Below are 27,358 nucleotides of genomic sequence, written 5' to 3'. Positions count from 1 at the left end.
GGGCGGGTGGGGGTGTGGCCCCACCCCCAAAACCATCCCATAAATAATCTATACCTACGTCCCTGTGGGAAGGTACTTTTTAAATCCTCTGTATTGTTTTTCTGTATTAGCAATCACTTAGTAATCACAGGTCACACAAACACGTGCTGTGTTGGGTCCCCACTGGGGAGAAAGATGGGGTATAAGCAGAGGTGGGATCCAACCAGTTCTCTCCACTTCTCTGGAAGTGGTTACTAATTTTTTCTGAGTGCCGAGAAGGGGTTACTAAAGCAACCTCCCTGCCCAATAGGGGCTGGAGGTGCGTGTGTGTGGCGACGCCACTGTTTGAATCCCAGCACCATCGGAACCTTTTATTAAAATGTTTGGATCCCACCACTGAGTATAAGTAAATAAATACATTTCTGTTTGTAAAAAAAACCCTAATAAGATGAGGAAGAGAACTTTCCACATGAAAGACCTTTTCTTTGTTTCTTTATTGTTGGTTGTGCCAGTCTAAGGCTGCAGTCCTGTGCACACTTTCATTGCCAGCAAACATAGCAGGACTGCTGATGGAGTAGACATGCATAGGATTAGGCTATCAGCTTTACCCTGTGTCTTCTAGATAAGAGTGATGAGCAGCACCTCTCAGCAATGCCGCCTACACTAGCCAAAGCCTTGAGGGTATTGTTAGCAGAAAAGGGAAAGAGTTCCAACTGCTAAGGGAATGGGAATCTCACCCATGAGGTCAATCAAACTTATTATCCAATTTGACTGATTCATTTTTACTCTAAAGGTCCATTGAACAATGAGATTTAACTTGGAAGAAAAGTGTGCATAGGATTGCAGGTCCAAAATGCTGTACAATATTTTAAAATAATAATTTCCTATCTGCCTCTTTCACTGTAGTTTGATTGAAACATTTAAAGCAAAGCAACGGATTCAAGAGCATGTAAACAATGCTTCAAAACTAAGGACAACTGTCTGAAGGAAAGTTTGCTCTTCAAATTCTGTGTCATACCATAGGGCATCATAGAAGTTTAAAGGTAACATATAGTAAGTATTTTCAGGCTTTGCGTTTCTTTCACATGTGTCTACAGTGTCCTCCGAAGTAGAATTACACCCTTGTAAATCCAGTGAAATGAGTGGGCTTAGAAGGATATAACTCTGCTTAGGATGGTACCATTGAACTTCTTCTTTTGCATCTAGCACAGTGTAATCTAAATAAGGGCCAAAATAGATTTGAAGCCAGGAGAGCCATTTGGCCCAGAGTTCGCAAAACCCTTGTATTTAACATTGAGGACAAAACTAGACATGTGGTGGTACGAAGCTTATTTTGGGGTGCAGAGGGCATGTCAATTTTTCCCAATGTAAGCTTCTCAGGAGCAACTCCAATGGAAGCTCTTGATGCTATTTGGACTAGGCACCAGTGTATGTCCTCTTGTAGACAACAGGTCCAAAGATAGGGTACAGCTTCCCCCAATTCTTGAATGTGCATCCGTCCCAGGCACCCCACTTTAGAGTAATCAGCTCAAAAACTGTGTTTTGGACCAGGAAATAGCACAGGTCTGGGGTGTGTGTGTGCGTGTGTGTGCGTGTGTGTGCGCGCGGGGTATGATATTTCATGGGCCAAGGCTCATTTTCGGGTACAGACCACTTTAAGTATTCTCAATATTTGTGGTTGTATTCTCATGTGAGGAACTAGGAAGTGTAAATAAGGAGCTTGCAACCAACATCAGCCCTTTTGGCAATCTTAGCCTGTACTGCATGTTTGTATTCATGAAATATCCTAGGGAACTTGAAAGCTTGCTCAATATTTTCGACATTTTATTTGGCTTTATAAAGGTGTTACCCTGCAATTACGTTTGAGTTCTTCCAAAACTGCTAGTGCCTTATGTCTGTCTCTTTGTTGGCTGCTGCTCTTGTCAAAAAGAAATGGATATAAGAAATGGAGTCTCTTTACTACCCTAAGCTGTATATGGTGGTGTCTTCATTATAACTTTTCTACCATTGTGTTGAAAATCATAAAAGAACGCTTTAGTTTAAACCGAATCTCAAGTGGGATCATGTTTTGAGAGCCGAACAGTGGGAAAGTCTGTATAGAAAATAATAAAAATGTGTTGCTCATGTTTTCTCTCCTGTGCAGAAGAAAAATGGAACTTATACCCACTAATTGTTTTGTGAGCCCTTTAAAGGGATTCTTGATATTGTCACCGGCGACTGAAGAAAAGAAAGGTGGCATTGTGCACTCTAAATTAGATGATGGACCACGAAGTATCCTTTGGTCATATAGGATATACAAGTGTGTGTGTGTGTGTGTTTATAAATGGCATTACACACTCACACATTTCAGTTTTATTTTTTATTTAATATGAAAGTTCTTTGATTATCCAAATACTTATTTGGCCCTTCTGGCATTCTCCTTTTTCAGAAGAGAGCACAATAACTTTGGAGAGATCTTACTGAAGTCCTGCCTTCCCAGCCTATAACTACAACCTGCTTTACAGGAGTGTTGTGTAGATACAAATAATGAAGTACCCTTACCCGTCCTGAACTTTTACTATAGGACAAGTTGTTAATCATTTGTGGGTAGCTGACAGCTATTTGGCCAGTCTTGACTCTCAAATTATCCATAGCTGGCTACCACAAGATCTATAAAACAAGATGTTCTAAGTTCTTTACACCTTTTCAATGGTGTAAACCTTCACTGCTGGTTTTAGAACTTATAATGAGAAACTACCAATTACGTGCTTCCATAGAGTCCTTTTCTTTCCCAATCAGTGGCTGCTTCCACATAGGGATAATGTTCTGTAGAGCTTTTATTGCCACTGTGAATGCAGAGATACTTTGTCCACGGTCCACATCAGCTCTTGTAGTCGCTATTCTTTCCCCACCACAAGAGGGCTTTTAAAAACATCAGCAGTTGATAGTTGTAGTATTATAATGTTTTATTAACCTGTCTACTGTCGTTTGAATTGTTAGCTTTCAATTTTTTAAAAAGGAAAATTCTACCCCACAGGTTTCCAATGTAGTTCCCACAGGTGCTACAGCACCTGCTGACATTTTTCCTAATACCCACCAATTGTTTTTAGAAAATGGGTGGGGCCATGTGGGGTCTTGCCCAGCAGGGCTTCTGATTGGCCACTGGAGATCTGATTGGTTGTTCAGACTAAAACAGGGGTCTGCAACCTGCGGCTCTCCAGATGTTACCTTGGACTACTTTGGCCATGGTGGCAGGGGCTGATGGGAATTGTAGTCCGTGAACATCTGGAGAGCTACAGGTTTCAGACCCATGGACTAAAGTAATGTTGTTTCAGTGGGTGCTGCCACCACAGTGTTTGTTTTTTGCTCCTCTTTCTCAACATATTTTTAAAGTTATTTATGTGTTTTATTGACATTATGTATAGTCTGCCTTTCTCACTGAGACTCAATGTACACCACCAGCATAAGTGGCACTTACACCAACTGAGAGTGCAAACAGGGAGGTGGGCAGGTGCCGTGGAGCTCCATAGTGCCCAATCCAGAAGCAGCCTCCAGCCCCAGAGCTGCACCGGCCTAAACATGAATGCCAGGATGGTTAGGGGCATTCCTGGGGGCGTAGGTGATTATAGTTGGTTTTCGGCTGATGACTTAACACCACGATAATATGTGGCACAAGTCATTATTTCCTATGGAGCGTTCCAGGCAGCAGTGTAGGATTTTTGCCCCACTGCTTGCTACACTGTCTGGAGCTCCGTTAAAGGTGGCACAGTGTCACCTTTGCTGTGCCATCTCTGGCCACCATGGTGTATCCCCCTGCCCCCGCGTCTGAATTGTGCTGTAAGACTTTCAGTCTTTATCCCATGCTTATTTCACTGTTCCTTCCAGGAGCCATGTGGCAAACAAGACATTTCCTGTTTTATTCCAACAACTGCCCTGTAAGATAATCGGTCAGGCTGAGAATGTGTGACTGGCCCATGGTTGTCCAGTGAGCTTCATGACAATGACAGAGGATGCAAAGCTACATCTCACCAGTCTGACATATTACCACTAAATCATACTGATGCATCATAATAGAAAGATGTTATTAGAATGGTTTTCAAGAGAAACCCTCTCAAAAGGCTCCTGATCTTCCAAAAAAGATTCCTTAACAGAGATTTGTAGAATATGCCATTGGAACCATGCAGGAAGTCAACCAGAAGATTGTGGATTTCAAAGTGGGATTATACAAATTTGACATTAGTGACCTGGTGAGTAAAGAGAACTTGCATCACTTTTATGCAAAGAATCCCAGAATTTAAAAAGGGGTTTTTTTATGATGCTGGACTTGGCAAAGTTTCCTCCGTAGCCTTTTCAATAACAAAATGAAAATCAGCTTGCGTTCTTTTCTGTTCTTACTGAAGGAGATGCCATAGTGGTGTGGGGGGGGATGGCGCCTGGGGCAAACTGGCGCCCAGACACTGCCCACCTCTTACCTTAGTTCAGCTGGCTGCTCTTTGTAGCCGGCTGAACCCCAGGCTGCTCTGGGCTGCCCTCACATGGGTCCCACCCCCACAGCCTCCTTGCGGGGCCCCGTCCCCCACCACTTACCTTAGTTCAGCCAGCTGCTCTTTGCAGGCTGCTCTGGGCTTCTGCTAGGCTGGGCAGGGGAAGGGGAAGAAGTGCATGACCCCAATGGCGCATGCCCGGGGTGTGGTGCCCCCCACTGCTGCCCCATGGCAGCTGCGCCACTGGCCATATATCATCCTTTATTGAACTATCCATAGAACAAGAGGTATAAACCAGGTGCAATGATATTACTGATTACTGAACCAGTTTTTAATTTTACAAGCTATTCAACTTGAAGCCAGTCATGTTCATAATGTAAGAAAGATGGAACAAGAAAGGAAATATTTGTGGAGCTGATGGCTTGGCTGTGTCTGTAATTGTTCAGAAAAGAGGAGTAAGAGCAAACTATGCTAAACAGATTACAGGTATTTAGCCCTAGTGGAATAATTAGGGCTTACATTTCTTTAAGCCCCTCAAAAGCAATAAATACGGTAAATGAAAATGTACAGGAACAGGAAACAAAGCTCATGATTCCATCAGAGTTAAAATCTTTTCTGTCCCTTTGATTTCCAAGGAAAAGATTTTAGCATGTGTCAATAGAACTAGAAAGTTTGGGCTGACTTGGATCTAATATAACTAAAGCTTTTGGTGTCTGAATTTATTTAAAATACTTACACTTCCCAGCTAGACAAGGTGCCTGGAATAGTTCATAACCCACTACTAAAGCAATAAAACCAGAAGAAAAGTTTCGTAATAAAGACAGAAAACAGGCCAAATCAATCTCTGCATCCACAACATAAACTTAATCATACAATCGAAAGCCAGATTCCCTAGTAATAATAGAGCTAGAAACCTTCTCTTTTGGGGCCAACCTCTGAAAAGGAAATCTTCACAGATTTTTTTTACTGTTTGGATAGGTCTCACTGAGAGAAGATTATCTTTAAAGAATTCTGGTCCTTGATCATTTAGGGCTGTACAGGATATAATTCTAGCAATCTGAATCAGAGAAGATCTCCTTTGTTGCCTTGCCCTTATCACCAGCTTAGGAGCAGCCTTCTCTATAAACAAGAACAAAATCTGTACAATACCTTTATTAGGAAAAATCAAATTGACACAAAAACATTATGCAAACGTTTGAGCTCCACAGAACTCTTCATCAGGTTGGGTGTATCAAAATTTAAAAAGATAGTAAGTCAGAAAGGAGATTCTTTAAGCCATAGGGTTGAAGGTCTGCTCTTGCATCCATCATGAAGAATACCAACATGGTGTCACCTTCTGCATATTACTGGGGAAGCTGAATTCAGTCAAAGTCTTCCATTCTTTGTTCTTGCACTGAAATACACAAACTGCCTCACAGTACTGTTGTCTGGATGTCATTAAGGCATGAGTAACCATGACTACATCATTTCTAGCGTTGCTAACAACTGAAGAAAATAGTCCTTCATTGTGTGAAAGTGTGTAGTTGAAGCTTTTCATGGCATGGAGGGGAATAACATTCCATTAAGCCAGTTAAAAAGACAGGAATTTTATTCTCCATGCTGTTGGCAACTTTGATCCTTCTTGATCCTTTGATCCTTCTGAGAAAGGTGAAAAATGATAAAATGTGTCCTGGGCAACCTCTGTTGCCTAACTATCCAGTCGTAGTAGTGAACCTAGGAGTGCCCGTAAGTGGCAGTCCTGGGTTTTCCAGGTGTATGCAAGCCCATCCAGCAGAGGTTCAGATAAGCCCAGGTGAGTCATATTGTGGGACCAAGAATGCCTTAATTTGTTTGCCCCCATCCATACAATCAATGATTGCCTTTGTTTGCCCTCATCCATACAATCAATGATTACCTTTGTTTGCCCTCATCCATGCAGTCACTGATTTCTGTCAGGCCTTCAGAGTTTCCAAAGATTTCCCCAAAATAGCAGAAAGAGGGATGACAAGGTATCACATGCATATTGATAACAGAGGACCAAATCATTGGATAACTTCTCCAACCAATTTAATGTAAATGTTCAACAGCAAAAGAACAAGATAGACTTTGTTGTACCCTCAGATCAATGGCAGAGCACCAGTCCCCTGTCCCTACCTTTTGAGAACTGTCCTCCAGGGATGAATAGAGTCATGTAAACCCAACCTGATTAGGCAGCCCTGGCAGTCACCATAGTCCAGGGGTCCTGCAACCCGCAGCTCTCCAGATGTTCATGGACTACAATTCCCATCAGCCCCTGCCACCATGGCTAATTGGCCATGGTGGCAGGACTAATGGGAATTGTAGTCCATGAACATCTGGAGAGCTGCAAGTTGCAGGACCCCTGCCATAGTCAATAGTATCAAAAGTGTCTAAGAGATCCACAAAACCCAACAGGAATACACTCATCCTATCTAACTCCTAGAGTGACTAAGAGCCAAACTAGATGAGAAGTTTTACACATTAGGGTGGGAATCTGAGCCTAAACAGCCATGGGGGAATTCAGTTTGCCTCACTATGAGGCTGCATATGTACTGACTGTGGCTGTTTTGCCTCACAAAAATGGCACAGGAAGGAGATTGAATCCGCTCCTCCCCCTGTGCCATGTTCTCAAGCCAAACTGGGCCCCAGTCTACTTGGAAGCATTAATTTTCCAACAGCACATATAGCCACAAAGGGGCTGTCAAGTGTATTGTCAAGTTTGGCCATAATGCTGTTCTAAAAACAGGCTAGGAAGCTCTCTATCATGAATCCAGATAAGTGATGTCCTTCAGGGAATGCTGGAGTTTTGGTGCCACCACATATGCACTTTGGCCAGAGAATATCCCCTTGTGGAGGTTGTGTGGCCACTGTGAATGTTCAAGCAACCTAAGAATGCCTTTGAGAGTGCTCTTGATGTCCTGTTTTGGCACAAGTAAACTACAGATGCCATTCATCTCTAGAAAAGCAGTGCGTAACACTGATATATTTTTTTGTCATTAAAGGTGATTGAGGATGCAAGTTCAAAAAAACCTTCAGGACTAAAGAAATCCAGGCAAATATGTCCAAGCAGGGGGAAAGGTACGCATGAAATTGCTACCTTTGCGCCATGTTTATAACGTCTACATTAGCACGTGTTTTTGAATTATATATTTTGAATTATATATTTGTTTATATAACTTTTACCTAGAATTGCCTTCCAGCTTGCAAGCCAGGTTCATGCCTACTTAGCTATAGTAATATATTAGTATCAGATGTTTACAGACTGTGCACTGGGCCAAGAACATACTGAGCCAAGAGAATGCCAGTATTTTCTTTTTAAAGAATACCTGTTTGGCACATACTCTGGAGCAGAATTCCATCTCAATGCGTACTACGTGTGATGGAGTGACAATCAATCTTGCTGTATCATTGATGAAAGCTACGTCTTTGAAGCATCATTTTTTTGTATCTCAGAAGTGTTTCTGGATCCTAGGATAAAGTAACCAAATAAGAAACATCTCATTAATGGTGCATCTGAAGGCTTCAGCTTGGGAAATATGTTAGGCCCTTGGGAATGTGAGACCTAATGGCACAAATGCCTGCTTTATTCATGTTTGAGTTGCATGTTATGTTGAGGAGCCCATGTATATTCATTGGGACACAACTGAGGTACTTCCAACTCAACTGGAACACATTCAGTGCTTTGTGGAGCAATTATTTATCATGCATCTTAGCAGGTAACGTGCTGTTTTGATTTATGAAGTCTCTGTAACTTAGAACACAATGAAGGATTCATAAAATAGCAGCTTTTCCTGGACTTCATTGGGTTATTTTCTGATGTTGTTGTTATGGTGAGTAGAATGTGGCACAAGGCAATCTGTGCAAGGATCCCCTCTATCACAGCAGCCATTTCTGCCCCCTGGAAAGGTTATTCCTGGGGTTGCAGTTCCCATTTTCCCCAAGTCTGTTTTGGAAAAGAGCAACTTTTGTTTGTCTCTGACAGAAGAATGAAACATCTGAACCTCCCTTGGAGGTGAATGTGTGTGCCTTTGGGTGTGCGTGAGAGACAGATGAAAGCAAACCTGCATTCCAACAGATTTATCATGACATAAGAGTCTATGACCAAGTTCACAAACACTGCCTGAAGAGTTTGGCAGCCTTCTCCCACTACACATTAGGGGGGGAAAGCTGGTTTTAAATATTCATATCAAGTTTCTGAATCGATGCAGGAGGATTGATTTGCAGTCACATTTCAACCTGTCTGCATTTTACAGTGTGTGCATGGCTTTGGCCTTAGGTGATGACTTGAACATTCAGGCAGGCTCATAGGGAGAAAGTGGTCCTTCAGGTGCTCTGAATTTAAGATAAGGCTGAGATCCTAAATATTCTGACTAAGAAGTAATCTCCATTCAGGCCAGTTGGGTTAAAAAATAAGTAGATGACTTCAATTATGTTGGCATTGATTTGTTTTTGTTTTTCCTGAACAAAAATGTGTATGTCAGGATGATATAAGATATTTTACGTGGACTTAATTAATCCATGCCAAATAGTTAACTTTTGTGCGATGTAAATATTTTAAGTATAGCAGGTCGTCTGCTGGACTAGGGAGACATGGGTTCAAAACCCACTCAGTCATGATGCTCATTGTGTAGGCATGAGCAAGTTGCTTTTTGTCAGTTTGAACTGCCTCACAGCATTCTTGTGAAGTTGGGTTCCTTTGTGTATTGCACTCAAAGCATCTTGGAGGAAGAAGTGAATTCACCGTGATAAATAAATGTATGGGACCTGTGGCTAGCGAGCCCTGGGAAGGGGAATATCACCAGTACAACTCACTGAGATGAAGCAAATCTAAGAGCTAAACTAGACAGTCACTTTGTTTAAGAGTTGGGTCTGGGTTCCCTGGACCAACTCAAGTTTCCCACAGCAGTTGTTGGGAATGTCTAATGAAAAACAAAGCAGAGCCTGTCTGGGCTCAGAATGCCACCATTAAGGGTTCTCCTCTCCAAGCCATTTTCCAAAGCAGTTTTCCGTGCCAAACAAGCTTAAGGAAGGGGTTATTTTTGCCACTCCATGTGGTGGGGTCAGGGCCGGAGTGAGGGGGGAAACTGTGCCCAGGGCACTCGTGCACCCTAATTCCCTGTCATGCCCCGCCCGTCCCTGACATGCCCCCGGAATGCCCTTGCACCGGCATGTACCCGGTGCATCACGCACCCCTCGTCCCCTTGGCGCTACGCCACTGAGCAGGGTATTCTGTACACACAGAGCAGCAAAACCAGGGAAATAACTTTCCCAGGCTGTGTTTTGTTATGAAAAATGGCTGAGGGGGGAGGCAGGAGCTATTTCTCGGCCCACGGCAGTGTTTTGGGTCTACATAGGCTCTGCTTTGTTTTTTTTTTAAATAGCCATGGCTGTGGGGAACCTGGACCCAACTCTTTAAAAATAATCTAGTTTAGCCCTAAATCAGCCATGCCTGGAAAAGGGAAGTCAACAGCACCTATTACTTGAAATTTATTTTATCCATATTGCAATTCAACTCTTGTAAAGTGCAAATAATACTATGCATTTGTACATTGTGAATAGCACCACATATGGGGAAAAATACTTCTTCTCTTTTCTGGTTGAGCTGAAATATCTGCAAGTCAAACTCAGTAAAGTGATTTAACCAGTTCTTTTGCAGGCTTGCCCATTATATCCTGATAATTCAGATGCTCAGTGGGACCATTCTTTTCCTTCTGTTTCAGAGAAAGAATGGAAGGTAATACAGAGCGGACATGTTTCTGCTACTGCTGATGTACGCCAGAGCAAAGTACCCCAGAAGAAGGTATGATGGGCTGTGAGAGAGCAGGAGCTATCCATTTTGTTCCTGTCCCCTGTATATTATTTCGAAGGTGGGCAGTTGGATTCCAAGTGGTCAGGGAGCTTCCTTTTGAGAGTAGTGCCTATGATGATGCCACAGCGAATCAGATTACTGTGCTATTGTTCTATTTACTTAAATATGTATATCCCTGCCTTTCTTCCCACTGGGAACCCAAAGTGGCTTCTAGCATTCTTTCTTCCTCCATTTTATTCTTACCCATGAAGTAGGTTAGACTTGGTGAGACTGAGTGGCCCAAGGTCACATAGCAAGCTACCATGGCAGCAGTGGCAGAGCGGCAAGGGGACAGGGGGTGCACCGGGCACGCGCCTGGGGGCGGAAAATCACCCCTCCCCCTTTTCCTTGTGCCCTCCCGTGCAGCCCCTCCCCCCCCCCGCAGTCCCTTTCCCACATTTACCTTCGTTCCCTTTTTTCTAGTACTTTTTCAGGCTGAAAAAAGCGGCCTATTTACAGTTCAGGCTAAAAACTGCCTGAGGAACTACAGTTCTCAGGAGACCTTGGGGCTCACAAGGTCTCCTGGGAACTGTAGTTCCTCAAGCAGTTTTTAGCCTGAACTGTACAATCGCTTTCTTTCAAGCCCTCCGAAAAAGTACTAGAAAAAAGAAAAGAGAACCAAGGTAGAGATTGTGAGAATTATTAAAGCCCGAATGGAACAGGGGTCATGGGAGGCCCGGAAAAAAAACACACTGCGCACCGGGTGCAGTTTGGCCCAGCTACGCCTCTGCATGGCAGGGTTAGGATTCAAACTTGCTTTCCCCAGATCTTTGACTCGCTAACTGCTACACCATGTTTCCTACTACTATAATGACTGAGTATATCTAGTCACATATTTTGACTGCTTCCAAAATGGATTTTACCAAAGCACCTTGTTTGGAAGCCAATAGTCCCACCAGTGCGGTCTAGGCTTGGCACCTGGTGTTGCATAAAAGCCCTATCAAACCAACACCAGGAATGGGAGGTATAAAGATAAGTTTATTTTGATCTGCAGCCAAAATAGGCAACTGACCAAAGGCAAAAGAAAAGCAGCATCAAAGTTCAGAGATTATATAAACAAACATCTATCAATCACAAGAATATCACTGATTCCATCACTTACAGCTGGCCATTTGCATAGGATAACAGGTGGAGCCCCTTTCAGGTGATTTCATACATCCCATGATCAGAAAATGGCAGCCAAGAGATTCCTGGAAGTGGAGATTTTGCCATGCTAACGAGACCCAGGGCAACATTCCAGTACAGTTGAATGTGAAACTCTTCCACTGCAACAATGAATTGGTGTTTTGGCTAATGTACTTATCTTTTATTCAGGAGGAGGAAGAATCTAATTAATAGCCTTTAGGAATATGTTATGTTCCTTAAGTACTCTTGATGTTCAGGAGAATTGTAACTCCCTACTGAGTTATTGCCTAGGCCAGAAAGGGCCATTTACACTTCAGTATCGTTAGTAGGCTAAGTGTCTTATAGATATGCATAAGACAGCTCCTGCAGAGTTGCACTAAACAGGAAAAACAAGTTTTCCTATAAATCTTGCTGTGAGAGGGCCTAATAGTTCATGCCCAATTTTTCTAATACAACTAATTCCAAATATATTAAAATGTACTCCTAATCATAGCCTTCATATCCTGGCTGCTGCCACAGAACCAGAAAGCTAAATGTTTTCAGAAAACCACAGGGATTTTCCTATAAAGCAATAAGGTTGCAGTCTTTCACATTTAATAGGAAATAATCCCACTTAAAACAATGCTTACTACTGAGTAATCATGGTTAGCATGCTTGTAAGTACACAAACCCTCCTAGACCAAAACAATTATATTGAATTTAACCATTTATACCCAGACATGATCAGGCTGGGCTCTTTCATTCACTAAACTGGAAATCATTTAAGTTGGTGGAACCTCTTTCCAGTGCATGTACTTAAACATGGAGTGTGAATCTCACTGAGATGATAGGACTAAGCTGTTGAGCAACAAGGATTACTGCCATAACATCATTTCTAGCTAAATAAGACAATTTTCTAAAATGTCTAATTCTCCAGAATGTGCATTTATTATCTTGCTTAAAAGCCTAGTTTGTTGCCTTGAGCCTTACTTTAAAAAGAAGAAGAAGAGATGGAAATAGGATTATCACGTGTCCAAGAAGCTCTGACATATCATCAGGTTCCTATTGAACTAGGTAAAGATCTGCTCGCTTTCACGTTTTACTTTCTTCTTTGATCCTAGGTAGTATCGGAAAAAGATAAACTTGTAGAGCTGTATCAATATCCAGGGTACAATAAGGAGGAACTGACACCTCTGCCAAATGGAGTGGAGCTAGCGGAAATTGTGGAGAAAGTAATTCATGCCCAAGGAAAAACACCCATTGGGAAGGTACTCTCCATACTTCAAAAATGCCAGAATAAGCATTTTAGTAGTAGTAGGTGCATTGCATAAGGTATAAGCACACATTTACATTGTACATGCAGACAGTTCAGCAACTGGGCATGAGATATAAATGTGACTTGTGTCAGGTCTTATTCCGTTCAAATCATGCCACAGTTAAATTGGTGAAGGCAATTAAGGTGCTATAATCCTATTGACATCAGGGTTTAAATAGCTTAGGTAGTTTGGTTGGTTCTGAAAAAAGAGGAGACAGACTGGAAAGTGCAGGCAACCAGTGATTTTTTTTAACACACCTAAACCATAATTTTACAGTTTAATTTTTTTACAGACAACCTGGTGTCAGAAGATGCTGCACAAGTTTCTCAACGCTCCCTGCACCCAAGCTGTTTTACTGGATAGTTTCTGGTGGCTTTTTCTACAGCTCTATCATGTAAGGACAAGACCCCAATACAGGGGTATGGGAGATGATATTGCTCTGGATATTTCACTTCTGATGTTAGCTTTTCCTTCGGCCCAGTTTCTCCTCCTGAGATAGGGCATTGCTGCTACAAACAGTTCCATGTCAGCTCTATCACAAACTGCACATGAGCATTAGGAATCTTTATTGTATTATGGAGATACATGGAGCCTGAAAACTCTCCCTGTGCAGAATTCTGGTTTTGAACTTCCTTCACAATCCTACTTTCAATCCCACACAGAACTTGGAGCTAAAGATATGAGGCAGGTGTTTCTGGCCTTGAAAACCTTGTTTGCTTCTAAAAACAAGCAAAAAGTTGGCCCAGGACAATAGAACATAATCCAAAGCTTTTAATATATATACACATTTGAATCCTGCTCTCTACAAAGGATTTCAGAGTGACATGTTACCTCAGAATAACTCTGTGAGATAGGCTATTTTCCCCCTTTTCATAACTGTGCTGGAGTCATCTGGAAATGGCATGCTATCAGAAAGGAAGATGATCATAGCAGAGAGCTGATCTAGTCCAGGAGGGAGCCTAGTGAGAATAATATATACTTACACTTCGTTTAGCTTCTTCAGTCAGTCAAACCATCTATGAATTTCTCTCCCTACAGCCAAATCAGGAGATTCAGGGATATTTGTTTGACCGCATTGCAGAAAATTATTCCCGGATCCTACTGGGCTGTCACAAGGTTTCCAACCAGGAAAACATTCTTAAAGTAAGTGTGCAAGGATTCTTCTTAAAAGGAAGTGTGTAGACTTCAAACAGGAAAGTAGTAATAGGTCGATTCCCCACGGTCAATTAATCGCTTGATACTCATGCGAAATATCAAGGTTTCAGCAAGAACTCCCTGCTGCTTAACTGCCGAACACAGATTCATCTTGGTTCTAGTGCTCCCTCTCCCCCTTATCACGTGTTTTTTGAAAACTTGCATGGAAGTGCACCTTTAAAAAAAACACACACCGAAACCAGATCGGTGGGGAGGTTCAGAGGCTGAATGTAGGTTTGTTTTCCCGCCATTGGGAGTGACGTGGAGCCTTCCAGCCAATCAGAGCACAGTGGGTTGTGTGCGATGCGCGCGCAGCCTTTTTTTCCTGCACCAGTGGCGGTTACGTTGAAACGTGGCTGCGTGGAACATGATTTTCTGTGCCAACTGTAAAATAAAATTAGACTTTCATGCCAGTGCAGCTGTGTGGGTAAAGCATGTCGAAGCCGCGCATGAACGTAGCTTAGTGTGAAAAACAGCTACCGTTCTATCTATGCATGCGCGTGGTGATGTAGCTGCACACAAAAAAAGAACTTAGTAATAATTGATTGCCAAGAATTAAGTAGCACTTTCAACTAGCTTCTTCATGGTGCCTAATACTGCGGTGGCTTCAAGATTCAGTTTGGTAATTTGTTCATCTGTTAAAAAAAAGGGTGAGCAAGAATCCAAATCAGGCTCATCACTTAAACTTTGTGGGACACATATGCAACATCTGAGAAGCTTCACTTTGCTGCAGAGGCTGAGAAGTGGTGAGCAAGTTGTCTTTCGTGAAAGCTTGTCCACCGTTGCTAACTTTCTCACAAACCTGATGAGACTTCAGTGAACCACAAAGTTGTACCTGATGAGACTTCAGTGAACCACAAAGTTGTAAGGAACACGGTTTGAAAAGAATTGGATTAGAGTTTTGGATGATCTCTGGGTACAAGATGAAGCAAAGCGCAACTATGCAGTAAGGAATGCTCTGTTTTGTTTTCTTTCCTTTGCTTGAACTACAGGTTTTCCCATCATTGCTGAGTCAAACAGTGTATACTTGCTTTTGCTCCTGTTTCACGAGGTCATGGTTCAACACGCATGAATTCAAGGCCCAGCTCTGTGATGTCTTCTGTGAGTGGCTGGGAGGTAAGCAGCCCCTTTCTTCCTACTCCAGGAGTAAAACGGGGTGGGGGGGGATGTCAGTTACCACCAGTTGACACTTTGCTGCCTTATGGTTATTTCCACCCCTCTGTGGTGCAAAAAAACGAACAAAACTCAAAAGAATCTATGGCTTTCTGACCTTTTCATAGATACTTTCATTGTAGAGTTAGATCCCAAATACAACTTGTTATGCTGCCTTTCTTGAACAGCTGTTATCTGTGCCACATTGCAGACTGTTTTTTGCAAGTGAGGGGGCTTTCAAAAGCAATTTGAAACATGGCATAGAGTTCCAAATTAAAAAAAAGAGGTTAAGAAATCCCACTGGGCATGACTAATGCCACCTACAGTGTGCCTAAATCTGTCACACTTTTATTACACCCTTGCTAGGAGTTCATAGCACATATTTTTCTCTCTTCCTCCCTTTTTATGCTCAGAACAATCCTGCAAGGCAGGTCAAAGCATGACTGACTCAAAGTAAGCTTCATAGAGTAGAGCTTGGAACCCAGATACTCCCAGTCTTTCAATTGTACTGACTCTCCGGAGCTCAGTCGTATCCTTTTTATGCTGTTCCACATCATAGGTTACCTTTGGTTTGTTGTCTTGCTCATGTTTCATGTTGCTATTTCCTGGTGTCTGCATGTCCTACATTTTAAGGAAAATAATTACATTGGGTCTTGTTGCCTTGGAGAACAAGCAGTGTAATTTTCATAGTTAGTTCCATCTTCCAAGCAGCAGAATCACACCTCATTTTTCTGTCAATCATCGTAAAGGTTTTTTTCCTTCATCCACATCAATCATCATAATCAAACCAACACAACTCTTCCAAGTTACCTGCAAGTGTACATGTCACCTCTGGTTAAGCCCTAATCCATTCACCAAGAATTTTCCACTGCTTCTCTTAAAATTATTTTTGTGACATCAAAACAAAATGACCCATAGCCTTGTCTAATAAATTAAGAATTATGCTGATGACAGTCCTACACCTGGTTTTCCTCACTGTCAGAGGGCATCAGGGCAGCCAACTTTAATTTGAAGAACTGGGTTTGATTTCCCACTCCTCCATATGAAGCCCGCTGGGTGACCTTCGGCTAGTCACAGTTCTCTCTGAACTCCCTCAGCCCCACCTTCTTTATGAGGTGTTTGTTGTGGGGAGGGGGAGGGAAGGGCATTGTAAGCTGCATTGTGGCTCCTTATGGTAGAAAAAAGCAGGATATAAAAAACAACTTTTCTTCCTTTGTTTCCATCTGTTGTTTTCTGTTTAACAGGTACACTTCATGCTCCTGGGCATTACAATAAATGGGATTATTCCCAACTGGAACCAGAGCGATCCAGGAGAGAAGAGATGTTGTCAGGAAAGAGCAAATTAGGAGCTGGTAAGAATACTGTCCAAATTGACCCCTGTCTCACCAGCGCTGAGCAAAGCAGGCATCTGCTGTGTAAAGCAAAATCCCCCCTATTGTAACTAGGGCCAAAAAAAGAAGAAGAAGAAGAAGAGAGAACTCCAAATTATGCACTGGCTCTTATGGTGCCACTAGCACTTCAGCCTGTTTTAAATTAAAATAAAATGGGTTCTAGACAGGGGTGAGGGAGAGAGTTTCCTCTTCCCCCCTTTTCTGCCCCGCCCCCCCCCCCCCGCCCCCAGGAGAGCCACCCCAGGTTCAGACCAACCTCTGCTCCAGCCAGACTTTCCCGAGGCCGGCACTCATTGTCCTTGTTGGATAGGTCCTGCTGCTTGTTTGGGATGGGGGGCAATGCCTGACTGCATTGCTTTTTGAGGTAGGTTAAATGGAGAGGCTTGGGGTGGGCTAAGCAGGGTGGTGGGCAGCAAACTGCCACTGCTGTACTGAGTCGGGTTGCTTTTTGAGGCTGGGGAAGATGCAGTGGGGAGGCTTGGGGTGGGCTCCGCAGGCAGCAGGCGGCAGGCTCGGCAGGACAGTGCGTGACAAGACACCGCTGCCCCGGCATGCGGGTTTCTTGTTTGGGGCTGGGGAAAGGCTCCTGGGGTGGGAGAGCATGTGGGGATGGAATGGAATGTTGCCCACAAAGGGGCGTGCAGATGCCCGTTGGCTGGGGGTTCGTGGTCAGACATTCCATCTCTTAGGCAATTATGTATGAGTGTGCAACTGCACAGTGGAATAGTTTCATTTACTAAGTTGTTAAGAACTTGCCTGTTGTTTTTATATTGGGATATAATGTTTGAACACTGTGTTTAAGGTTTTTTGACAATTAATTATTATCAGCTGTGATTAATAAAAACCAAAATGGAATCAGGTGGTGTCATGAAGACTAACAACACTACCAAAGCTGAATGAAGCCTTTTCAGTTAGAGCCCACTTTGCCAGATGTGTCAAAGGTGGAATTTAGCCCTCAAAAATTATTTCAATTTATCTATTAATCTTTTAAGGCTCCACAAGATTTTTTTTTTTGGCTTTCTAAACATGACAGTCCTTTTGTGATATTCCATTGTCTTGGCACACGTGTGTTTTGTGGACAACCTGGTGTAGTATTTTTAGGCATAAGAGGCACTACAGTTGCAGTTTCTAATGCTGTTAAAGAAAATAGCTGGGCTGGGCTGTTTTTCATAGAAGTTGGTATCCAGCCATAATGGAATTATTGACTGTTTCTTTTTCTGCCTTGGTAGAATTATTTCTTCCTGGATAAGGAGAACGCGCAGGTGCCCACAGATGGTATTTATCTGTCTGAATCAGAATCATTTTTGCTCTGTTTAGACTCCCAAGGAATTGCTTTCAGAGGTATAGGAAGGAGGAGTGCTTGGATGTAGTTGGTCAGTCAACGATATATGCTAGCCTTTCACAGGAACAATCATCCTAATGTCATAGGGATAATAAAGAATCCCACTAACACAAAATGTCAAATGAACATGCTGTGCAGAGAGTGTACTATGCCCAATGTAAATTGTACTGCAAAGGAGAAATTGAGAATGGTATTATTGATTTCCATCAGATGATGAGGATCCCTTTGGTGCCTCCAAGACTTCTGGCAGTAAAAAAAAGTCACCTTCCTATGTCAGAAAGGTAAAAAAATTATTTCATGGGTACACATAAGTTTGGGAGAGGGAATAAATAATCCCTGATCTTTTTGAGACTGTAGCACCACTATTTGTCTTCTTGCATAGTCCTGCTGCATCCATTAAATAATTATATACCCCTGTTGTAGGGTTCTGTATTGCTAAACTTATTCCTTGTCTCGTAAAGACCTCAGACACAATGTGCCTTCTTTCCTCCTCCTTTCTGCTTGAGACACTCTGTAATATGGGCCATCTGTCTGGAAGATGGAGGGTGAGAGACATGGCCCAAGTGTTGGGGCTTAGATTTTATGCCAGCTCACCATGTAATTTTATAATTTTCTAAAAATGGCACCAGTGGCTATCTCCATGAAGAGGGAAATTACTGCAAGTTGTATGAATAGAATCCCTGTCATTTTTTTCCTAAATGAAATCAGTCTGAATTCAGATTGGATTGAGGGGGAAATTAATCTGATTGCTTGCAAAAATTATCTACCTGCAAACAGCCTCACAGAACTGTTCTATTTGCTTAGTTGGTACAAATTTAAGGTACTCTTCATATATGTATCTTTGCCACTACCAGGTGAATAAGAGCTTTTGTGGGGCCCTTTCAAGTCAGGGAAATGGCATGGGGAAAGGATTAAACCCCCCCCCCCCCCCCCCCCCCCCCATGCCATGGTCCTAATTCAGATCACAGATCTGCACAATTGCTATTTTAAAAGAAAAATGTTTAATTAAGTAACAGAGGCGGAGCTTCAACGGGGCCACCTGGAAACAGCTGGGCCGAGGGGCACCCTTCGGAGGCTCCATCGGTTGAAGTAGCAGCCTGACGGGGCTACTGCTGGATGGTCCTCAGCCCAGCCCCGCCAGGCCCGGCCCTGTACCGACTAAAACAGTGGTGGCGAACCTATGGCACTCCAGATGTTCATGAACTACAATTCCCATCAGCCCCTGCCAGCATGGCCAATTGGCCATGCTGGCAGGGTGTGATGGGAATTGTAGTCCATGAACATCTGGAGTGCCATAGGTTTGCCACCATGGGACTAAAATTAATGGGGGGGGGGCCTGCACCCGGAGCAGGTGTTGCCCTGGGCACCATTTTTCCTCCCTACACCTCTGTTAAGTAATCATGGACTTCACATGTACTCTAAGCTATTGCAACCAGAGGTACAGCCATCTGCTGGCAGAAGGAGTGGAGAAGAGGTGTGAGTGTATTTTGCAAGTATTCTTGCCCATGAGATGGAATACAAATAACCCAGGTGGCCGGGAGGTGCCCGATGCCAAACAAAGGCCACAGCACAAGGAGGGATAGCAGGGATAGATGTTGCAAGTGGGTGCTCTACCCTGCCTTCTGGAGGCAGAGGGATAGATTGTGGCACCGCCATCAAAGCAGCTACCATCTCTGGTGATCCTGGCTGGGATCTTGTCACAGGTACCTACTGAATAACACCCTCTGAACATCACTGGTGAGCAAGCAGTACATGCCTATCTACTTGACAACTGTCCCTGAACAATTTCAGATTTTGATAAAAATGGTTTGTATTTAGTTTTGTAAAGCATAACCACTTCTCCCCTTGACCAGGGAGTATACATATCGCCAGTTACAAAGACTGAGAGAGCAAATACCTGCTTCCACAGCAATCCCCCACCATCATTTTTTTTTCTTTCCCAATCTTTCCCACCCTCCACCTTTTCAAATGAGTCCAAGTATGATGTGGTATTAAATTTTTATTTCATCTCTCTTCCTGTGTCTCAGAGACCTCAATCTTCAAGGCAAAATGTTGGCAAGTCTACTCACAGCCTCCAGAAGTTTTCCTCCAGGAGTATAAATCAGCTGCCTTCTTCAAGAGGTAGCATACTGGGAAGCAAAGGAAATATACTCAGGAATTTTCAACAAGTTCTGTGTTAAAAGAGATCTTCATAATATTTTGTTTTCAAATGTTTGTAGCAGTCAGGATGTGGCGTGCTCCTTACTTCTAAAGCCACACCCGTGTGACAAAAAGATACTATTGACATATTTTTCCTATAGCAATTTAGAAGTGTAAGTGGCAGTCTTAAGTAACTGGTGTGCACTGGAGAGATAGAATGGTGTGCTTAACCAAGTGATAATGCAGAATGTCTAGAGCAGGGGTGTCTAACTCTGGCGCTTCAGATGTTCATGGACTATAATTCCCATCAGCCCCTGCTGGCAAGGCCAATTGGTCATGCCAGCAGGGACTGATGGGAATTGTAGTCCATGAACATATGAAGTGCCAGAGTTGAATACTTCTGGTCTAGAGGAACCTTTGGAGCAAAGAGCATGGGATTGGGAAGTTACAATGACCTGGGGATAAGCCTATATGAGCAGCCTTAGCAGCATCACAGTTCAGCAGTACAAATGCCCCTCAGCAATACAGTTGCCAACAGCCTGGAGAAAAACACATCCTGCTTCATAAACAGAGGTTTCCTGTGTAGAAATGGACAGCTGAAACTTGTCATAGCATGGAAGTAAATCTCATCCCATTAAGCCTCTGTTAAAGAGACAGGACCTTTTTTCCTCTGGGTGATTCGCAGTCCTACTCAGCTCAGGCCCAGTCAGTGGCACTAGTGATGGGCATTGTCTAACCCATTGCCAGCTGGCAATAGTGAGGCAATGGGTGAGATAATTGTTGTTTCTGCTGAACAGTTCAAACTAAGTCCCCCCCGTCCCCCACCCCCACCCCACCCGGTCCTGGTGATACTAGCAAGGGTACTGGGTGCTTGGTTCTGTTGGCTGCCCGCTAGGAACATTCCTGGCAGTTGAAATGGCCAGTCCACCCTAGCAGTGAGCCCTTGTTTCAGCAAGCCCAGCTGGAATTCCCAAGCTCTGCTACACCCAGGTCACATTTGGAAATGTACAAGCAGTTCCCACATGTGCTCCAAACAGCCCAATGTCCCATTCCCTCATTTTGTCTTCATCATTTTTTTTAATGGTGCTGGTTAATGTTTAAGCAAGAATACGTGGGAATACAAGTTAACTTTGGTAACTTTGGCTCGTGTCCAGTGCTACTCGTACTGTGAGAGTCCCACCCTTTGAAAATATTCTCTGGATGTTGTACTGGTTTTTCCCAAGAAATGCAGTATAGATTACATGCTCAATCCAGAGATTCATGCTGTATCTGGGGTTATAAAAATAAGAATCACATATGGAAAGATCCTTACTTTCACTTTGAATTAATGGTTGATTCAGGGCCATGTGTAGATGTTCATTAGTGTATATGGTTGGGAATCAGGACTGACCCAGTTTTCTCCAGGCCCACTGAACATCTTACATGGGACATCATATTTGCATAGTTGCCTAGGCACATGGAGCTGAATGTGGGTAAGCCCAAACCTTCCACCTGGGCACTCAAATTTGTAGTTGGAGCTTGTATAGACCGTATACAAACACCATAGCCAGACTTTGGGCAGGCCACAGGAGCAAAGGGGAGGGACAACCTGTTTTAATCCTGATTACCTCAGATTTGCATAGAGTTGCAATCTCCTTAAATGAAATAGGTATTGGGCTGAAAGAATAATATAGGGAGCAAGCCTAGTCAGATCTCCTCAGAAGTGTATGCGTGTATGTGTGTGTGCATGTGTATTCTCTCAGGTCACAACTGACTTATGGTGACTCCATAGAGTTTTCAAGGCAAGAGGTGTTCGGAGGTGGTTTGCCATTGCCTGCCTCCATGTGGGCTGAGAGAGTTCTGAGGGAACCGTGATTGGCCCAGTACAGTTCATGGGAAGGAGTAGGGGAGCTAACCCGTTTCTCCAGATTAAAGTCTGCCACTCTTAACCACTACACCATTCTTGCTCCAGATCCCTTTTATTTGCGGGAGGGGAGCCAGGATAGTATTCTTCAGATTGCCACCGTAGTCACTCAGCTGTGATATATAGTTCTCCTTTGAGAAAGAAAGATGCATTCAAATGTTTGCCCTTCAAGAAAGATGTTTGCCTTCAAGAAAGATTTATTCAAATGTTTGCCTTTCATAGTTTGACACATTAATCAGATATGTAATAAAAGATATCTTACATGGTAACTGACTATTAAGTAACAAATCACTGTGTTGTTTTTTCCCCAGAAAATACATATTTTCATTTCCACTCAGTGTTGCATGATGACCTGGTCAGGCAGACGGATTCATTGAACAAACAACGAAGCACCTCAAAAAAGAGGCTGAAGATTGCTTACCTTCCCAGAGAGGTGTTATAATTTAGGGAGAGGGGAGATTTTCAAATGGCATAATTACTGGTGGTCCTGTTGTTAGATAAAGATACATTTCTTACGGCTAACATGATGAATATCAGGCGCTAGGCAAAAAGGCCTAAAGATTCTTTTCATTTTTTTCCAGATAAGAATTGTAATTTTTTTTGAGACTTAGAGATAACACAGAAAAAATCAGCTCTCCCTAGGATAGTGAAATGGAAATGGAACATTGGGAATGAACCAACAAGCAATAAGAATTCTGAAAATTAGGCATTGCTACAGAATGTAGTGATGGCCACAGACATAGACAGTTCTCCTGATGAGGCAATTATTATTATTATTATTATTATTATTATTATTATTATTATTATTAATTCAATTTCTATACCGCCCGATCCCCAAAGGGCTCCAGGCGGTGAACAACATAATATATACACAATAAACAGGAGCAAATCCGGTATAATACAAACATAGGCTCCGTCAATAAAACATCTTAAAATACATAAAAACAGCGGCTAACTCTTTAACAGCGGCTAAGAGAACATCTTGCATGTATGATTCCTACTCCTTCCTTTAGAGAGGCAGGAACTGAATTTTCTTTTGCTTCCTGTGTCATCTTCAATTGACATTTGACACTATTCCCTATACAAATGATCTTGGGAGTGTGCAGGATTAGAGCCATACTGGTAACCAGACTTTCGTTATGTAGAGAAACTTTTGTGAATGTTCAGGTGGGGTCTGCAGGGAATTTGCAGAATCAAGGCTACCTAAAAACAATACTTCAGCTTCTGTGGAAATCAAAGTGAAAGTCCCAGGATGGTGTTTTGCATAAGGCATCTTTAGGTCATTGCCACCTAGTTCCCAGCCATGATACAGTAGCAGCCCTGCAAACAATGGAGGTGTTCACAGGGTGGCTGCCATTAAGTCAAACAGTTCTGTTTGCATGCAATAGATGCTACATTAATCTGCAAATGGACAGTACATCGGAATTGAAGATCAGGGATTCAACAGTCTGTTTTATACACTAGAATAAGATATATCAAACAAAACAGACAGTGAATTTTCAGATCTTTCAAAATAGGCTTTGCTGTCAAAATTTGAGCCCCAAATTTATCATTAAAATTCATATTTAAAATACAGCATAAATATTTGGCTGCTTAGGAATTCTATAGCAGTATAGGGTTGTTGTTTTTAAAACAGTTGTATTATCAAAATGAGTGAGATTCACCTCACTCATGGTAGGAACTATTACCTGTGTAATGTACAGTATTCCTTGATTGGAGGCCACTGTTGACAGTTGACTGTTGTTGTCCATGTATGTCTTCCAGTCACACCCAGCCTGTCGTGGTCCTGAGTTCACCTGGCATCTCTTGAATATCAGCGGCCACAGCCCATTAATTCAGCACTTCCTCCAGAGTCGGAATAGCGAACCAAAGACAGGCTGTGACATCTTTCTGTCTAGGAGGGAGATCAGCAAGCCTTTGCCATATCTTTATAATACCAGTGGAGGAATGGGATGGGAAATTATTATACAATTGTGTTTAATTCACAGCATAGAAGTACAGGGTTACTTTACTGTGCATGAGCTGGTTAGCTTGTTGATAAATTCCTTAGATACTACGCTTGATTAATCTGTCTTTGAAAATAATTTCCATTCCATCATTGACAACAGAAATTAGGTCTTGCCATGGAGCCTCAGTGATGAAGCTGTATGAATAGTAAAAATATAAAAATATTGGGATATTATAGGAAAGTTACTTTTCAAACTAGGTTTGGAGGTAGGTATCTTGAGCTCCTCTGATGTGTGTCGAGGATTCCTCATCAAGAACATGGAGGAAACGTCCTTGAAAACCAGAACTTGCTAATGACTACAGGGAACCAGTGGGTGTATTTTAGACCAGAGGAGGCCAACTTTTACATTTCTGGGATCTACTTTGGTTTTTTTTCAAGAGCCCTGGGAGTTGCCCATCTCAAAATGGCACCTCAGTGGGTACAGCCAGTCAGAATGAAGGATTGTACAAAAATTACTGTGTTTAACAGCAGGTCTGCAGCGCTCAGGTGGGGAAGCTTTTCCTCTGCTGTTTCCCCAAAGCAAATCTACCACCACCCTAAATTGTCACTTGTTCTCAAGTGGAAATAACAGCTGCCTCTTAATAGTATCCTATAATAAAGAATACTTAATAGAATACATCTTAAGCCAATAGATATAGAATAGCAATGCTTTTTGTAGATGCTGTTGTTTACTGAGTTCTATTTCCATGTCCTTCGTGACTTCAAAACTTGTTTCCCAATTTTATTCTTTTGATTATGCTTGATCATAAGCAATCACAGCAAAACTTTCCTTTACACTTATAATCACTGCTTCTGCTGAGACCTATGCAGATCTGATTAAACAAAGTTTCAGCAGCCTCCGCCAGAGTCACAGAGCTTATAGAAAGGCATTTTTGAGACACCAGAGAGAAATGAAGAATTTTGACCAGCAGTGCAAGGAGAACCTAGAGCTTTTCAGGTACTTAAAGTGACTACAAGTGCAACTTAATTATAGCATCATGATCTCAGAGAGGGACGCAGGAGTCCTTAAGTATCTTTCCATGATCATTTTCTTGTACAATGAAAGTGTTGTTTCTCATTGGTTTATTTGTACTGTGAACTGTCATGCTAGCTAATAGCTCAGCTTATGCACTCTTGGTATTTTCATCATTATTTACATGGTTCTATACTCAGATCTGAAGAAGTGTGCTGTGACTCATGAAAGCTCATACCCTGGCAGAAGTTTTTTTAATCTGTAAGGTGCTGCCAGACTCTCATGTTTATAATGACCTGCAGTTAAACTTTGCATACAGACCACATGTTCCCCTCTACGTTGCATTTCTTGTGTGGATTTGGCAGTTTCCCTGCAGTTAAACTGTAATATTTTGTGACCCTAGGGAAAAATGACACACTTTCACCAGAGACCACATTCACTGCTGTTGCACTTGCTCTATGAAATATATTTATATGAGTAGCATAGGCTTTTGAAATTTTAAAAAATGAACTATTTTGAGGTTGTGTGCTTTCTTTTTCCCATGTTAGACCACTCTCCTAAGTAGATTTCTTTCAGCAGCACTAAGACCAACTCATAGGAACTTGGGGCGTTTCCCCACTCTCCCCTAACCCCCCTATGCCTCACGCTGCTCTCAGCGCACAGCATCCCTGGCACGCGCCCAGGTGTCCCCACGACCCCACGTTCTGCACGGGGTCATCAAAAGGCGCCGTTTACAAGAGCGCCAGGGATGCCGCGCGCTGAGGGGGCGCAACAGCGGCAGCGTCGCGGGGACTGCCTGGGGACCCCGCACTACTCGAGGAGAGTAGTGTGGGGCTTAAGGTAAGTGGGGAAAGGCCCTTGGTTGCCTTTTCCTCATCCATTACATGTGGATAAGATATCATGTAATTGTCATTTTAAAAAGCCCTTGCAGTATTGCATACTTCTGCCAAGTTGCAATTGAGATACATTTTGAATGTATGGAAAGGCCATTAACTAAGAGTAGAAGTAGGGTTGCCAACAGCTTAGAGAAAAAAAGGTCCTGTTCCTTTAATATAAGTTTTCTGCATTTAAATAGGCTGCTGAAGTTTTTTATGGCATGGAAGTAAATATCATCACCTGATAAATAACATCACTGTGTTAAAGGAAGAAGGCATTTTGTTTATCTAGGCAAAGGCATACCTAAGGTGGACAAGCGAGGGCTCATGCCCACAATCTGCTTGGGGGGGGGGGGAGAGCATCAGGCAGCCCACAGCCCCTCAACCATTAAACTGCCCCCCCCCCCCCGACCACTGAACTCCATGTGGAGTTCAGGAACAGGGCGTGCAGTTCAAGTAAACACAGTAAACACAGTTGAACAGTGGACCTGGGCCAAGCCTTGAACTGCCCTCCAACTCCATATGGAGTTGAGGGCAGACGTAGCTCAACACTGGCCAGTGCTTGCTCTGGACACCATCTTTAGTAGATATGCTCCTGTCTCCAGGTTGTTGGCCATCTTAGGTAGAACTAAAACTTTGTGCAAGTGTAACCACCTCTTGGATTTTCTTTAGTTTCTTACACTGAATTAGCAGATCCTCTGTTCCTTTAAACCATTCAGATTGATTCTAGTCCTCTTTTTTTCTTCTCATTTGCCTCCACAGACAAGAGGAACAAGAAGAGATTAAGAAACAAAAGGCAGAAAAAAAGAAAGAGTTGCTTTCTCTTCGCCCAGATGGACTAGACACTAAACCCAGGGTTTCAAACTTACCAAAAATATACATCCAGGAACCTGATTCAACATGAGTTCTTTGTAATAGAGATTGCTCTACTTATAGCTGAACAGGGATAAAAATATCCTTTTCTGATTAAGTGCAAATATTTGATGTCAACAGTAATAATAAACATTCTTCTCTCTGCTTTATAGAAGATATTCTGAAAGAAAAAATAGATTTTGTACAAAGAGATGTAAATACATTACTAATTACAAACACTTTCATTAAATATCGAGGAGTCAAATGTTAAAGATTATCTTGACCCTGAATTGGAGCTTTAATGAAAATTGGAGCTATAAATGACAGAAAAAAATCTGCCTTCAGAAATTTTGATTTTGCTATTATTGTATACACAGATTACATAACAGTGTGCCTTAAAGGTGACATTTCAGTGTTCATCTTTTTTCCCTCTCGTTTCCACTTTTTTCTTGTAAGAAAAATGCAGATAATAAAATTTACCACATTCCAAATATTCTAAGGTGCAGCTTTTCTAAAAGCTAAAAATGTTAGCCTAAACACATTGTTTTTAAAACTCTACCATTTTGCGTTTAATATTGACATTATCTTCTGTTTATAGTGACATTATCTTCTGCCTAATATTGACATTATCTTATTACTGAATCTGCATAAAACAAACTCAGAATACTACAATATTACAATGATAGCAATTTTGAATATATGTTTCATGCAAGTATTATGGGGGAGAGATCAGCGGCTGGTCTCTCCAAAGGCCCGGTGGAACAGCTCAGTCTTACAGGCCCTGTGGAACTCACCAAGATCCCGCAGGGCCCAGACAGCTGGAGGAAGAGCATTCCTGAGTGG

General features: G+C 42.5%; 1 protein-coding gene across 4 annotated transcripts in view; it reads left to right on the top strand.

Moving 5' to 3' along the window:
- Positions 1-27,006, top strand: part of FAM227A (family with sequence similarity 227 member A) — a 29,563-nt gene extending 2,557 nt beyond the window's left edge. For all 4 annotated transcript variants that reach the window (XM_048501390.1, XM_048501386.1, XM_048501388.1 and 1 more), the window contains exons 2-17: positions 886-1,032; positions 2,123-2,250; positions 4,120-4,205; positions 7,442-7,517; positions 10,160-10,239; positions 12,513-12,659; positions 13,000-13,101; positions 13,746-13,850; positions 14,894-15,017; positions 16,298-16,405; positions 17,997-18,067; positions 19,814-19,907; positions 22,140-22,261; positions 23,593-23,750; positions 24,624-24,773; positions 26,426-27,006. In XM_048501390.1, coding sequence (XP_048357347.1) covers positions 2,130-2,250; positions 4,120-4,205; positions 7,442-7,517; positions 10,160-10,239; positions 12,513-12,659; positions 13,000-13,101; positions 13,746-13,850; positions 14,894-15,017; positions 16,298-16,405; positions 17,997-18,067; positions 19,814-19,907; positions 22,140-22,261; positions 23,593-23,750; positions 24,624-24,773; positions 26,426-26,567 — 1,686 coding nt within the window. In that variant the 5' untranslated portion in view covers positions 886-1,032; positions 2,123-2,129 and the 3' untranslated portion in view covers positions 26,568-27,006. The remainder of the gene's footprint in view (positions 1-885; positions 1,033-2,122; positions 2,251-4,119; positions 4,206-7,441; positions 7,518-10,159; positions 10,240-12,512; positions 12,660-12,999; positions 13,102-13,745; positions 13,851-14,893; positions 15,018-16,297; positions 16,406-17,996; positions 18,068-19,813; positions 19,908-22,139; positions 22,262-23,592; positions 23,751-24,623; positions 24,774-26,425) is intronic.
- The last annotated feature ends 352 nt before the right edge of the window (positions 27,007-27,358 follow it).

This window comes from Sphaerodactylus townsendi, linkage group LG06 (assembly GCF_021028975.2).
Source record: "Sphaerodactylus townsendi isolate TG3544 linkage group LG06, MPM_Stown_v2.3, whole genome shotgun sequence".
In the NCBI taxonomy this organism is placed as follows: Eukaryota; Metazoa; Chordata; class Lepidosauria; order Squamata; family Sphaerodactylidae; genus Sphaerodactylus; species Sphaerodactylus townsendi.
This window is presented reverse-complemented; position numbering and strand designations above follow the sequence as displayed.